Genomic DNA, 14,495 nt, shown 5'->3' with positions numbered 1-14,495 from the left:
CCAAAACCCCCCAGCTCTGCTTCCCGCTGGCTCATTCTTCTTCCTAATCTCCCCAGCCAGCGCCCCCGCACCTCCCCTCCCCCCCACCAGCTCTGATTCCTGCCCACTCTTACTCTTGGCCACCCTTGCGGCCCCTGATCCCCCCCAACTGTGCTTCCTGCCCCCCCTTACTCCCGGCCAGCCCTGACCCCTCCCGGCTGGCCTCCCCTCCCCCGACCAGCCCCATTGCCCCCCCTCCACCGCTTTAACCGTTCCCAGGCCTCCCCTTTCCAGCCAGCACCTCTCCCTTCCTGGCGCCTGCTCCCCCCTGCACATGAAGTGTGTCCGGGTTTTGGTTTTTTTAATGACTAACCACTAGCAGTGATCCAGGTCCTTGGAGTCTTTTTTTTTGCTCAATAACTTTGGTCTCCCCCCCCCCCTTTTTTTCCTTCAACAAATTTCTTTCCCGGTGTTTTTGGGGGGGGGGGCAGCGTGTTCGGTATTTTTCTTTCAGCCAACTGGCAACCCTAATCATGGGCCACCCCAGCCCTGCAGACAGACAACCGGCGGTGAGGAATGAGGCCGGGTAGGCGGGAGAATCCGCTGTTGGCAGCCAACCGGCGATTGCAGGGGGAGTCCTCACCGGCCGCCTACAGGTGCTGCAGCCAGCGCGCTCCCTCCATCCGGCCTGGGGCTACCAGGGACACAGGCAGCTTCTGGGCTGGCCGCAGGGGCTGGGGCTGACAGCCTGGGATCTGTCCTTTCCCGGCCCTGCGAGAGCTCGGCCCCCACTTCTGTGACCACCCGAGCAGCAACCGCGCTGCCCCAGCGCCGGCCCGCAGTGCGTCAGGCCTGGGCTCAGCAGGGGAAGGCCGGTGACCTTTGGGCTCTGTGTGCCCCCCTGCCCCAGCACCCCGCCCTGCAGCTGGGCGGTTTCTGGGAAATGCCGAGGCCGGAGCCAGCATCCCTGGAAGATTTTCACTGTCAGCTTCCAATTGGTGCTTTAGTTTTGTTTACGCTGTAGGAACCAAACCCAGCAATCGCAGTCCCGGGGCAGTGGGGGTGGGGATCCCTCCTGGGACAGTGGGGGTAGGGACCCCACCCACCAGGCACGTGTCCTGCCCAGCTCAGGGGGGAGACACCTCTGAGCCCAAAACTCAGCTAAATCCAAGGGACAAGAAATGATCAGACAGGAGGAGGGTTCAGGGCCCTACCCAGGGACCCCGAGGGGAACAGCCTTTTTTGGGGGTGTCAGTTGGTTGGTGGGGGCTGTGATCAGGGCTGCAGGATCTGGGTAGGGAGGCTGGCAGGGGAGCAGGGTAACCGAGCAGTGCAGCCGGCCGGGAGCAATGTTCCCTCGAATGTTTTCCAACTATCGGCAGGTTGTTCCACCTTTGTGTGGAATAAAATGTTTACATGCACCGAGGCCTCTGAAAGGTGCACCACCCATAGAACACAAACCGCGCTGGGGATGCTGTTAGTGAGGTGGGCAGCACGGGCATCTCCTCTGAGGGGCCGCACAAGCAATTAGTTCCCAGGGGACGCTGGCCGGCAGGGGGAGCAGGCAGCAGGGCAGCCTCGGGGTTGGGGCTGCCAGAGCCAGCGCTCCCCGCACCCCCCCCCCCCCGGGCACCAGCCAGCCTGGGACTGCGGAGCTCTGGGCCGGCTGGGGTGGGCGGGGGGCCCCTCCGGCCCTGGGTGCGGCGGGGAGGGGACTGGGCCCCGCAGCCCTGGCACCAGAGGGGAAGGACTCAGGCTCTGCCAGCCCGGACAGGATGCAGAGGGGGGTCTGCCCAGGCACTGGGGGGGGCCGAAGGCTCACCGGGGGTGGGGGGAGGGGTGGCCGGTCAGGGTTTCCTTTGCCCAGGCTGGAGGGGGGGGGCTGAGGGAGGGTCAGTGTCTGGACCAGGCACCATGGGATGGGCAGAGAGAGGATGAGGCCCGAGGGGAGGGGGCGGAGCATCCCTGGGAACACCAGCCCCCAGCCCCTAGGGATGTATTTATAGGGCACCCGGCAAACCCGGTGGCAGGGAGTCTGGGCACTGGATCCCTCCGGCCTGGGACACAGAACAGGTACGTGCCGGACACGGGGAAACACAGAGGATGGATGTCAGCCGACGGTCAGGGCAGTGTGTGTGTGTGTTCTGAGAAAAGGTTTAACGTCTGTGACTTTACTGCTAGAACCAGGGTCCCGTCGCAGAGGGCAGCCAACAGGCTGACAGATGCCCCTGTTCATAGGAAGAGCTTATCACAGCTCAGATTTTAGCTGCTAGGATACAGGATCCCTTCGCAGCGGGCAGTCTCGGGAAGACTGAGAGATGCCCCAACGGATCTGTCACCTGGGAGTGACACGATCCAAACGCCCAAGCTCCTTCTATACCTGTCCCTTATAACCAGCTGAAGTTCTTTTAAATTGTGCTTGTTTCTGTTACAGCAACTGAAGGAGTCAGGTTAAAGCTTAAACAGTTACAGGTTTATTAAAAAGAAAACTTATAAAAGCAAATGGTTACAATGGCTATTGCTCTCTTTCTTAACTGCTAGCAAATACAAATCTTAAAAATGGTTACAAAGAAAATAAAGATAGAAAATAGAAATAATGGTACCACGTGACAGCTTAATCTTTAAAGAGCTCTAAGTCTATGTGTACACTTAAGACAAAGGACACATCCAGGTACAATTTTTACCCCTTTCTGTGCCTCTCGACTCCAGCGGGTCAGGCCAGGGCCGGTCCCTCAATTCCTAGGAAAGACGAATACGAGGTGGGCGTCCCCGTGGAACCTCGGGAGATCAAACACCAAACCCGACCAGCAGATAGATGGCAGATGGACACTCAGAGTAAATGTGCTGCTGGACCCATCTTTATACCTCTGGGGGCTCGTATCCTCTTTCTTATCTAAGAGGCCAAATTGTCCTGGTCCGTTTTGTGGCGTCAGTTCTTACAAGCAAGTTTCAAATAATTTACACTTGCAAGAGAGAGAACTAAATTGTGAGCACTGGACATTCTTTACTGGGCGAGAGATTCCTCCCCCCGCGGACGGCTGTGTGTTCGTATCAATATGGGTTAAGTCAAGGACACTCCTCGGCAGCCTCTTGGTCAGCAATTGGCGGATCTCTGTTTACAGCCATTCACGCTCACAGCGGCCTGCCATATCCTCAGCCTCCTGCTCCCAGGCTTTTACTGTTCTATGTGCCCTGCATGCTCCAGGCAAGCAACGATGGATGTTACAGGGGGGTTCCTGTCTGGCTACAATGGATCCGGGGCTAAACCCCGAGCTCTGGGGAGAGGGAGCCACGGCCTGGGATCTGGCTAAATCAGGGTGACCTGGCTCAGGGGGCAAAAGCCAGCAGGGAGCCGTTTCAAGAGCTGGGGTGCGATAGGACAGTATCTGTTTGATGTTTCAGTTCCTTTCGCCCCCAAAGGCCGGTGACCTTTTCGGAGCTCTGTGTGCTCCTCCCCCCCGGCCCCCCATCCTGCAGCTGGGTGGTTTCAGGGAGGCTGGGAGCCAGTGTCCCTGAAAGAACTGTACTTTTAGCTTCCAACTGGCTCCTTGGTTTGTTTTTTATTTTTACATCACAAAGCAAACCCACCTATCAAAGTGCCGGAAAAGTGGGTGGGGGGAGAAACTGCTGACCCCAAGGTTCAACTCAATTTGGGGGCAACGAGTGATCAGACAGGAGCAGGGGAGAGGGTCACAAGGCAGAGCCAGGGATTGTGAAAGGGACCCCTGAGCGGAGACCCCTGGACAGCCCCCGCCTCAAAGGTGTCAAGGGGGAGCAGCAACACACATGCCCCGGGGTGACCCGGCACCCACAAACGCTGGCTTCCCAACAAGCTCTTGGCTGTGTAACAAAGCAAAGAGAGAGCCTGGGCTAACGTCCAGGGGACCGTGTGAGCTACGAGGAGAGGCTGAGGGAGTTGGGTTTGTTCAGGCTGCAGAAGGGAAGAGTGAGGGGGGATCTGAGAGCAGCCTGCAACTCCCTGAAGGGGGGTTCCAGAGAGGCCGGCGAGAGGCTGTTCTCAGTGGTGACGGGTGGCAGAACAAGGAGCAATGGGCTCAAGTTGCAGTGGGGGAGGTCTCGGTAGGAAACACTCTTTCCCTAGGCAGGTGATGAAGCGCTGGGCTGGGTTCCCTAGGGCGGGGGTGGAGTCTCCATCCCTAGAGGTGTTTAAGTCCCAGCTTGACAAAGCCCTGGCCGGGTTGATTTAGTTGCGATTGGTCCTGCCTAGAGCAGGGGGCTGGACTCGATGACTCCTGAGGTCTCTTCCAGCTCTCTGGTTCTATGGTTCTATGACCTACAGCTGCAGACACAGTTCCCAGCTGTCTCCTAGGTGGGGGTCGGGGTTCTGGCCTTGCAAAGAGCCTTTTCCCAAATCAGTTCATCAGGTTCCTTCCAGCATCAGGCTGATCCAGGTGGGAACTGGAGACCTCAGCTTTGTGGCTCAACTATTCCCTGAGCAAACTGAGGGGGGCTGAGCTCACAGGGCCAACTAATGGCTCATCGTCTTGGTTTTGAAAGAAGACCTGCTATTTCCAATGGACCCCTCGGTGATTCGCTCCATGGATTAGCATGAGGCCACTGCCCGTCTCTGGCCATTTCCAGGCAGTTTCTTGCACACTTCAAAGTGGAATGAAGACAGTGATATTACTGACCCCACAGCTCACTCCACTGTGAAGATTAGCTTTCGCTCTCTGAATTAAGAGAATAACCTCACACTAAATATGTGAAAGCACACACTCATTACACACACACTCATTGCACACACACACAAATACACACACATTGCACACACACACACAAACACACTCATTGCACACACACACTCATTGCACACACACACTCATTGCACACACACACACACACACACACACACACACACACACACACACACACACACACTCATTGCCTAGTAGGTCTCTTAAGGTTGAATCTGGATTAGCCTGCTAGTGCTTAACCTCTTCTGGACCCATATCCCTCCCCTTTCTAGCCCACTAGACCGGGGTGGTCAATAGTTATTAATGGGGGCACTCCAAGATTTGGGTAAGTGGCCACGGGCTGAACTCTTCCACGGAGGGGGTGCAGAGTCTGGGACGGCGGCTGGGTGCAGAAGGGAGCTCAGGGTACGGGACCGGGGTGCAGCAGAGGCTGTGGGGTCTGAGAGGGAGGTTGCATGAAGGAGGGGTTATCAATGGGGCAGGGGATTTGGGGGCAGGCTCCGGGAGGGGATATGGTTGCAGGAGAGGAGTCTGGCCTGGGGGGAGCTATACGAGGGGTTGCAGGGACTGGGTGGGAGTTGTGACCTGGAAAAGGGCGAGAAGGGGCTGCAGGGGATTTGGGGGGTGGCCCGGGGGCAGGTAGTAGAGGGGAGAGAGGGGGTGCTGTGCCAGAAGCAGGCTCTGGTTGGAAGGTGCTTAGCTAGGCAGCTCCCAGCCGGCAGCCCTGCAGGAACCTGAGCCAGGCGCCACGCCTGTGAGCTGGGCTGGCTGCTCCAGCAAGGAGAGGGCGGGAGGATTCCCATGGTGCCCCTGCCACCAGCAACATTTCTCAACTCCTATTGGCTGGAAACTGGCCAACGGGAGCAGAGGGGTTGTTTTTAGGGGGCAAAGCTTGGCACGAAGCTTCCGCCTCCCGCTCCAGAGCAATTAGCAGCCGGGCATTTAAAGAGGCATCCGCTGCTCTGTAGAAAGGGGCTCTGTGAGGCAGCCCTGGCCAGATCCAGGGGCTTGGAGGGCAGGATCCGGCCTGCTGGCTGCAGCTTGCCCTGCACTACTCCCAAAGCAGGGACAGAACCCAGGAGTGCAGGCTCCCCGCCCTTTCAGCTCCAGCTCATTGACCCAATTGCACTCAGAGCAGGGAGCGAGGTGGGAGTCCAGCAGGGGGCGCTGTGCTGCAGGGAGCAAGGCAGGGTCCCAGCAGGGGGCGCTGTGCTGCAGGGAGCGGAGCAGGGTCCCAGCAGGGGGCGCTGTGCTGCAGGGAGCGGGGCAGGGTCCCAGCAGGGGGTGCTGTGCTGCAGGGAGCGGGGTGGGGTCCCAGCAGGGGGCGCTGTGCTGCAGGGAGCAGGGCGGGGGCCCAGCAGGGGGCGCTGTGCTGCAGGGAGCGGGGTGGGGTCCCAGCAGGGGGCGCTGTGCTGCAGGGAGCAAGGCGGGGGCCCAGCAGGGGGCGCTGTGCTGCAGGTGGGGGCCCAGCAGGGAGTGTTGTGAGCAGGGAGCGGGGTGGGCTCTAGTATAAGTTGCTGGAGATCTCTCTTCTCAGATGCAGGGAGAGCCATAGAAGCCTGGAGACTTCTGGGCTGTGTTGGCCTGTGGAACTCCCTGCCGCTAGATTGTCATGACTGAAGACTCTCTCTGTTTCTCTCCCTCTAGGGAGGGTCAAAGACAACAGCAGCTTTGGGTGAGGGGTGCCCCTCATCACACCAGCCATGGCCACAGCCAGGGTTTTCATCCCTCTCCTCCTCCTTGTGCTTGTGCCTGGGGTCTCTCCCTTCTGCCGCACAGGCACGGCTCAGGAGTGCAGGAGGAGCGTGGCCTTTGTGCCTGGGCACAGCCTGGTACGGGAGGGCATCGACGTCACCACGCTGGGCTGGACGGGGAACTACCTGGTGGACACCAGCCTGTGGCGCGGCCCGAACGGCACCTGCACCTTGTGCCAGAACCCGCTGCAGGGGGGGCAGCTGCAGAGGGCGCCGCTGGCCGTGACGGACTGGAAGGTGAATATCTTGTGCAACCGGGAGCTCAGCACCTCGGTGCAGGAGTCGGCCGTGGCCGTGGCCCGGGCAATGGCGTCCGATGTGAACAACGACTGGAAGGTGGAACTGGAGCTACCGGGGGAGTCCATGGGCCGGGCCCTGGAGGGGACCCGATCCGAGCTCTCCGGCTTCGCCTACGAGAAGGAGCAGCAGGACAAGTTCATGTTTGTGCTCCACGAGCTGCCCTGTGGGTATTACAGGTGAGAGTCCCCTGAATGTCCCCCCGGCCCTATAGTGCAGCGCCCCCTGCTGAGCCTCCGCCCCGCTTCCTGCAGCACAGCGCCCCCTGCTGTGCCTCCGCCCTGCTCCCTGCAGCACAGCGCCCCCTGCTGGGCCCCCGCCCACTCACTGCAGCCCAGTGCCCCCTGCTGGGCCCCCACCCCGCTCCCTGCAGCGCAGCGCCCCCTGCTGGGCTCCGCCCCACTCCCTGCAGCGCAGCGCCTCCTGCCGGGCCCCCGCCCCGCTCCCTGTAGCACAGCGCCCCCTTCTGGGCCCCCATCTTGTTCCTACAGGACAGCAGCCCATGGTGATTCCCTGCCCTGCTCCCTGTAACATAGGGTATCCTCTTGAGTCCCCAATTCCCTGCAGAATTGCACCTCCTGTTGGGCCACTGCCCTGCTCTTTGGGGCAATGGCACAGCACTGCCTGGGAGGGGCCCTGCCTCCTAATCAGAGAATCAGAGAACACTAGGACTGGGAGGGACCTCGAGAGGCATCGAGTCCAGTCCCCTGCCCTCACGGCAGGACCCAGTACTGCCTAGACCATCCCTGAGAGACATTTATCTAACCTGCTCTTAAATATCTCCAGAGATGGGGATTCCACAACCTCCCTGGGCAATTTATTCCAGTGTTTGACCACCCTGACAGGTAGGAACTTTTTCCTAATGTCCAACCTAAACGGCCTTTGCTGCAGTTTAAGCCCATTGCTTCTTGTTCTATCCTCAGAGGCCAAGATGAACAAGTTTTCTCCCCCCTCCTTATGACACCCTTTTAGATACCTGAAAACGGCTCTCGTGTCCCCCCTCAATCTTCTCTTTTCTAAACTAAACAAACCCAATTTTTAGCCTTCCCTCATAGCTCATGTTCTCTAGACCTTTCATCATTCTTGTTGCTCTTCTCTGGGCCTTCTCCAATTTCTCCACGTCTTTCTTGAAATGCGGTGCCCAGAACTGGACACAATACTCCAGCTGAGGCCTAACCAGCGCAGAGTAGAGCGGAAGAATGACTCCTCGTGTCTTGCTCACAAAACACCTGTTAATGCATCCCAGAATCATGTTTGCTATTTTGCAACAGCATCACTCTGTTGGCTTCTATTTAGCTTGGGGTCCATTGTAACCCCTAGATCCCTTTCTGCCGTACTGCTTCCCAGACAGTCACTTCCCATTCTGTATGTGTGAAACTGATTGTTCCTTCCTAAGCGGAGCACTTTGCATTTGTCTTTATTAAACTTCATCCTGTTTACCTCAGACCATTTCTCCAATTTGTCCAGATCATTTTGAATTATGACCCTATCCTCCAGAGCAGTCGCAACCCCTCCCAGCTTGGTATCATCTGCAAACTTAATAAGCGCACTTTCTATACCAATATCTAAATCACTGATGAAGATATTGAACAGAGCTGGTCCCAGAACAGACCCCTGCGGAACCCCACTTGTTATACCTTTCCAGCAGGATTGTGAACCATTAATAACTACTTTCTGAGTACGGTTATCCAGCCAGTTATCCACCCACTTTATAGTAGCCCCATCTTAGTTATATTTGACTAGTTTATTGATAAGAATATTATGTGAGACCGTATCAAACGCCTTACTAAAGTCTAGGTATACCACATCCACCGCTTCCCCCTTAGCCACAAGACTCGGTATCCTATCAAAGAAAGCTATCAGATTGGTTTGACATGATTTGTTCTTTACAGATCCATGCTGGCTGTTCTCTATCACCTTGCCACTTTCCAAGTGTTTACAGATGGTTTCCTTAATTACTTGCTCCATTATCTTCCTTGGCACAGAAGTTAAACTAACTGGTCTGTAGTTTCCTGGGTTGTTCTTATTTCCCTTTTATAGATGGGCACTAGATTTACCCTTTTCCAGTCCTCTGGAATCTCTCCTGTCTCCCATGATTTTCCAAAGATGATAGCTAGAGGCTCAGATACCTCCTCTATCAGCTCCTTGAGTATTCTAGGATGCATTTCATCAGGCCCTGGTGACTTGCAGGCATCTAACTTTTCTAAGTGATTTTTAACTTGTTTTTTTAATTTTATCTTCTAAACCTCCCCCCTTCCCGCCAGCATTCACTATGTCAGGCATTCCTTCAGAAAGCTTGGTGAAGACCAAAACAAAGAAGTCATTGAGCATCTCTGCCATTTCCAAGTTTCCTGTTACTGTTTCTCCCTCCTCTAATGAGCCCCGTTCATGGTGGCCACAAAGCAGGCACTGTGGAGATGGGGCCAGTTTGTACTGGGGAAGGTGGTGGGGTTTCTGGTTAGCTCCTAACTCCTCTCTCTTTTTCCCCTCTGGCAGGATGAGGGTACCCCCAAACCCTCCTCTGACACCCTTATTCGCCCAAGCCCTGAGTGACCTTCTACCCACCTACAACCCATCCACATACCGACCCTTCCTGGCCACGTACGGCACCCACTATGTGAGCCAGGCAGTGCTGGGCGGGCGTGTGCGGCAGCTGACGGCCATCCCGACCTGCCGGGCAGTGCTGGACGGGCTGACAGACGCTGAAATCAAGGAGCGCCTGAGCTCTCAGTTCCTGCAAGACCTGGGTTTGAGTCAGCTCCCCTCCGGCTCCCACGCCCAGGAGCCGAGCAGCCAGAGCAGCTGGAGCTCCCAGGCGGCCTACACGGATCACCGCAACGAGGTGACGGGGGGCCACGGCCATGCCAACCTACTCTATGCCACCAAGCAAGACCCCGGGGCCCTCTCGGCCTGGCTGGAGAGCCTCAAAACCAGCCCCAGCCTGATCTCCTTCTCCCTGGCGCCCATCCACACCCTGGTGAGGCCGGGAGACCCCCGGCGGGAGGCGCTGAGGCAGGCAGTGAAGGAGTACGTGGCTGAGCGGGGGCAGAGGAGGTGCCCTCGACGGTGCCCACAAGGCGGCTACGCCGACCCCTTGGAGCCCTGCAAATGCCGTTGCTCCGGAAACCCCTTCACCAACTCCATGTGCTGCTCCCTGCAGCGGGGCCTGGCCCGGCTGAAGGTCCATATGATGTGGGGCAAAGACCTGTGGGGGGACCCCTTGTCTCCCAGCGACCCCTACGTCAAGGTCATCTTCCAAGGGCAGAAGCTGCAGACGCGCTACATTAAGGACAACAACAACCCCCAGTGGTTTGAAGACCTGGACTTCGGGGTGGTGACGCTGCCGGTGAAGCCCGAACTGGAAGTGGAGGTGCGGGACAGCGACTCGTGGCCATGGGTGGACAGCCACCTGGGAACCTGCCACGCCCACCTCAAGGCCAGCAGGAACGTGACTCAGAGCTGCGTCGTCTCGCCCGGCCTCGTGACGTATTCCTACTCCCTGGAGTGCGGGCCCAACCTGGGCGGGGACACCTGCCAGGAGTACGTGCCCGTGAGGGGCTAAGGGGGCACCTGCCAGGAGTCCTGATGTCCAGCCCCTGCTCTCACCACTAGCCCCCACTTCCTTTCCTGAGCTCACATAGCTAATGTTTTAGAAAATTAAGCAGCGCTGCCTTTCAACCCCACGCCAAGGCCAGGCCGGAGGGAGAGCAGGGATGTGCTTACACACGTTCCCTTGTTGCATTTCACTGCAGTTGTACATTTGGTGCAGTGAAATGAAGTTGCACATTTAAACTAATAAACGTGTGTGTATTTGCATTGTTGTTCGCATGGTGTTCCTCACACGCACCAGGCCCCTGGGGGTTCTGTGGGCTGGGCTGGGCGCCGTCCCACATGGCAGCCTGTCCCGGCGCAGGACAGGGAATGGCGGGAGCGGGTGTAAAATGGGCGGGACGGGACCTTTCCGAATTCCGGGGTGTTTTCTTCATGGTGCGGGAATGGGGGTCGGGGCATCTCGTGTTCTAGCGACGGGCGTCTGCATTGGCACCGGTTCAGCCCCTGCACAAACAACCCAAAGCCGAGACCCCCAGTGAAACAAGCCCCAAAACAGCCCCCTGGCCCCAGAGAATAAAAGCGACTTTTGACTAAAGCAGGCCCAGTTCTGCCGGGCCCAAGCTGGCGCCCCCTGGTGCCCCTGATACCAAACTGTTTAGGACAGTCAAGACAGAAGCAGACTGTGAGGGACTCCAAGAAGATCTCACCAAACTCAGTGATTGGGCAACAAAATGGCAAATGAAATGTAATGTGGATAAGTGTAAAGTAATGCACATCGGGAAAAATAACCCCAACTATACGTACAGTATGATGGGGGCTAATTTGGCTACGACAAATCAGGAAAGAGATCTTGGAGTTATCGTGGACAGTTCTCTGAAAACTTCCACACAGTGTGCAGCGGCGGTCAAAAAGGCAAATAGGATGCTAGGAATTATTAAGAAAGGGATAGAAAATAAGACCCAGAATATCTTACTGCCCCTGTATAAAACTATGGGACGCCCACATCTTGAATACTGTGTACAAATGTGGTCTCCTCACCTCAAAAAAGATGTTTTGGCCTTGGAAAGGGTTCAGAAAAGGGCAACTAAAATGATTAGGGGTTTGGAACGGGTCCCATGTGAGGAGAGGCTAAAGAGACTGGGACTTTTCAGTTTGGAAAAGAGGAGACTGAGGGGGGATATGACCGAGGTCTATAAAATCTTGAGTGGTGTGGAGACGGTGAACAAAAAAAGTTATTTATTAGTTCCCATAATACAAGAACTAGAGGACACCACATGAAATTAATGGGGAGCAGGTTTAAAACTAATAAAAGAAAGTTCTTCTTCACACAGTGTGTAGTCAACCTGTGGAACTCCTTGCCAGAGGAGGCTGTGAAGGCTAGGACTAGAACAGAGTTTAAAGAGAGGCTTTTATGGATGTTAGGTCTATTAAAGGCTATTAGCCAGGGGATAGAAATGGTGTCCCTGGCCCGTTTGTCTGGAGAGGGATGGCAGGAGTCAAATCGCTTGATCATTGTCTTTGGTCCACCCCCTGTGGGCACCTGGTGCTGGCCACTGTGGGCAGACAGGCTACTGGGCTAGATGGACCTTCGGTCTGACCCAGTACGGCCGTTCTTATGTTCTCCCCTGGGAACACCCTCCCCTGCCCCCTGGGGCCCTGCTGGCTGCTGCTCTGGCGCCCCCTGGTGCCTCCCCTGGGAACACCCTCTCCTGCTCCCCTGGGGCTCTGCTGGCTGCTGCTCTGGCGCCCCCTGGTGCCTCCCCTGGGAACACCCTCCCCTGCCCCCTGGGGCCATGCTGGCTGCTGCTCTGGCGCCCCCTGGTGCTTCCCCTGGGAACACCCTCCCCTGCCCCCTGGGGCCCTGCTGGCTGCTGCTCTGGCGCCCCCTGGTGCCTCCCCTGGGAACATCCTCCCCTGCCCTCCTGGGGCCCTGCTGGCTGCTGCTCTGGCGCCCCCTGGTGCCTCCCCTGGGAACACCCTCCCCTGCCCCCTGGGGACCTGCTGGCTGCTGCTCTGGCGCCCCCTGGTGCTTCCCCTGGGAACACTCTCCCCTGCCATCTCTGTACCCCCAGAGCCCTCTGGCATTCCTTCCTCCCCCTATGTCAGGGCTCTGTGCCCCCCCCCACTCCTTTCCCCCATATCAGGGGCTCTGTGTGTCCCCCATTCCCCCATGCCAGGGCTCTGGGAGCCCCTCATTGCCCCCCTTTCCCTGTCACAGAGCTCAGAGGTTATGAACATCAGAGCGGCCAGACGGGGCCAGACGAAAGGTCCATGTAACCCGGTGTCCTGCCTGCTGGCGGGTGCCCCACAGGGAGGGCCGTACGGAGGCCTGGAGAGCTGGTTTCTCTGTTGCACTCAAAGCGGGCGAGGCCGTAGCTAGAGAGCCGGCCCAGCCCTGGGAGGGGCACGTTGGGAGGACGTGGACACATGGCGAGAGTCCAGAGGAGAGTGATAAAGCGAAAAGTGGTCAGGACACGTGGCCTGTGAGCAAAGCGGCAAGCTGGGGGCACGGTCTGTCCTGAGAGAGTTGGGGGGCTTGGGGCCGGGCTTTACTCGGGTTGCCAGATGGTTTAATCAAAAATACCAACCTCCCCCCCTTCCAAAAAAAACCACCGGGGGAAAAACTCTGTTCAGAAAAAAAAGGGGAGACCAACGTTCTTGAACATAATAAAATGGACCCCAGACTTAGTAAGCAAAATAAAATCAAATAAAATAATTTTAAAAAACCCAGCATGGCCCCTTTAAGAAACGCCCTTGAGGCTCTTTGGCTTTAACAAGCTGGTGGCGGCTGGTGGCCATATTGTTTTCTGGCTCCAGGCCAGACAGTTGTCCTGCAGAACCGGGTAACCTGGTTGCTGAGTGTCTGTAAGGTTTCCAGGGGTCCGGTTTTTATGCAGAGAGGCTGATATTTTTACCTCCTGCAGGGAAAAAATCAGAAAATGTCGGACATTTCAGGTGAATTTCTGAATTTTTTTACCGGACAGAATGTGAAAATAGCAGATGTTCTGGGTCAATACCGGACACCTGGCAGCCCAGGGCTTTCCACGTGTTCAGGACTGTGGCCATGTAGGGCCCTGTCTTCTCCCCACACGCCCACCAGGGTGGGAGAAGGATTCATGAACCTGTCCCATATGCAGCTCTGCCCTGATCTCTCCCCTCGAGACAGAAATACGGTTGCCAGGTGTCCGGTATGTGGGAATTTTTGCCTCCTGTCTGGTAAAATAATTCAGAAAATACCAGACACCTACAATGCTGTCCGGCTGAATACGGAGGCAGCCTGGCATCCCTAGTGCCCACCGGGTTCATCAGGGAAGCTGTCCGGCCCCACGCAGGGAGGAAAGATGGCGGGTGGCCACCAGCAGCTTGTCAGGGCTAAAAGACTCACCACGTGGTTCTTAAAAGGGCCCCGGTGCTGGGGTTGTTTTTTGCGTAACAATTCCCGGGGGCCTTTTTTTGCTCAACACATTTTTCTTAGAGTGGGTTTTTTTGTTTTTGGTATTTTTTCAGAAACCATCTGGCAACTTTCGATGGAAACAGAGTCTGAAGCAGGGAGCTCAGCGCTCGCTCCACCGGCCCCATCACCTCTGGGGTGACAAGCTCCCCCCCAACTCCTGCGCCGTGTCCGCAGAGCACGCCGGAGGATCCAACATTACCTGAATGGCGGCCGTCCCCTGCAGCACAGGCCGGGATGGGGAAGGCAATCCGCAGCCCCGGCCCTGCCCAACCCAGCCTGAGCTTTGCTGGCCACTTGGAGGGCTGGGGTTGCCATGCTGTAGCCCCAGCCCCAGCCCAGCTGGGTGGCTGTGAAAGTCAGGCTGCCACACGGTACCCCCAGCCTTCCCCAGGGCCCGGCCACTGGGGCGTCTCTATTCTCCCTTCCCCATGTCATGGGCCACCCCAGCCCTGCAGACAGACAACCGGCGGTGAGGAACGAGGCTGGGTGGGCGGGAGGATCCGCTGTTGGCAGCCAACCGGCGATTGCAGGGGGAGTCCTCACCGGCCGCCTACAGGTGCTGCAGCCAGCGCGCTCCCTCCATCCGGCCTGGGGCTACCAGGGACACAGGCAGCTTCTGGGCTGGCCGCAGGGGCTGGGGCCGACAGCCTGGGATCTGTCCTTTCCCGGCCCTGCGAGAGCTCGGCCCCCACTTCTGTGACCACCCGAGCAGCAACCGCGCTGCCCCAGCGCCGGCCCGCAGTG

The 14,495-nt window shown here is 57.5% G+C and overlaps 2 protein-coding genes across 2 annotated transcripts in view; both read left to right on the top strand.

The window, feature by feature from the left end:
• LOC102462304 (perforin-1-like) overlaps nucleotides 1-14,495 on the top strand; it is a 113,657-nt gene that overhangs the window by 82,050 nt on the left and 17,112 nt on the right. The gene's annotated exons all lie outside the window — the stretch shown is intronic.
• Nucleotides 1,985-10,566, top strand: LOC142829294 (perforin-1-like). The gene is made up of 3 exons (XM_075928692.1): nucleotides 1,985-2,052; nucleotides 6,342-6,924; nucleotides 9,242-10,566. Exons 2-3 carry the CDS (start codon nucleotides 6,398-6,400, stop codon nucleotides 10,305-10,307), a joined length of 1,593 nt encoding a protein of 530 aa, XP_075784807.1. The 5' UTR covers nucleotides 1,985-2,052; nucleotides 6,342-6,397; the 3' UTR covers nucleotides 10,308-10,566.

Source organism: Pelodiscus sinensis, chromosome 4 (assembly GCF_049634645.1).
Source record: "Pelodiscus sinensis isolate JC-2024 chromosome 4, ASM4963464v1, whole genome shotgun sequence".
Lineage (NCBI taxonomy): Eukaryota > Metazoa > Chordata > Testudines > Trionychidae > Pelodiscus > Pelodiscus sinensis.
This window is presented reverse-complemented; position numbering and strand designations above follow the sequence as displayed.

What these genes read in the sequence shown, in the direction of transcription:
- LOC142829294 (XM_075928692.1), top strand. Translation starts at nt 6,398, where the DNA reads ATGGCCACAGCCAGGGTTTTCATCCCTCTCCTCCTCCTTGTGCTTGTG. An exon ending in CTGCCCTGTGGGTATTACAG is followed by an intron (nt 6,925 to 9,241) that starts GTGAGAGTCCCC and finishes CCCCTCTGGCAG; the next exon opens with GATGAGGGTACCCCCAAACC.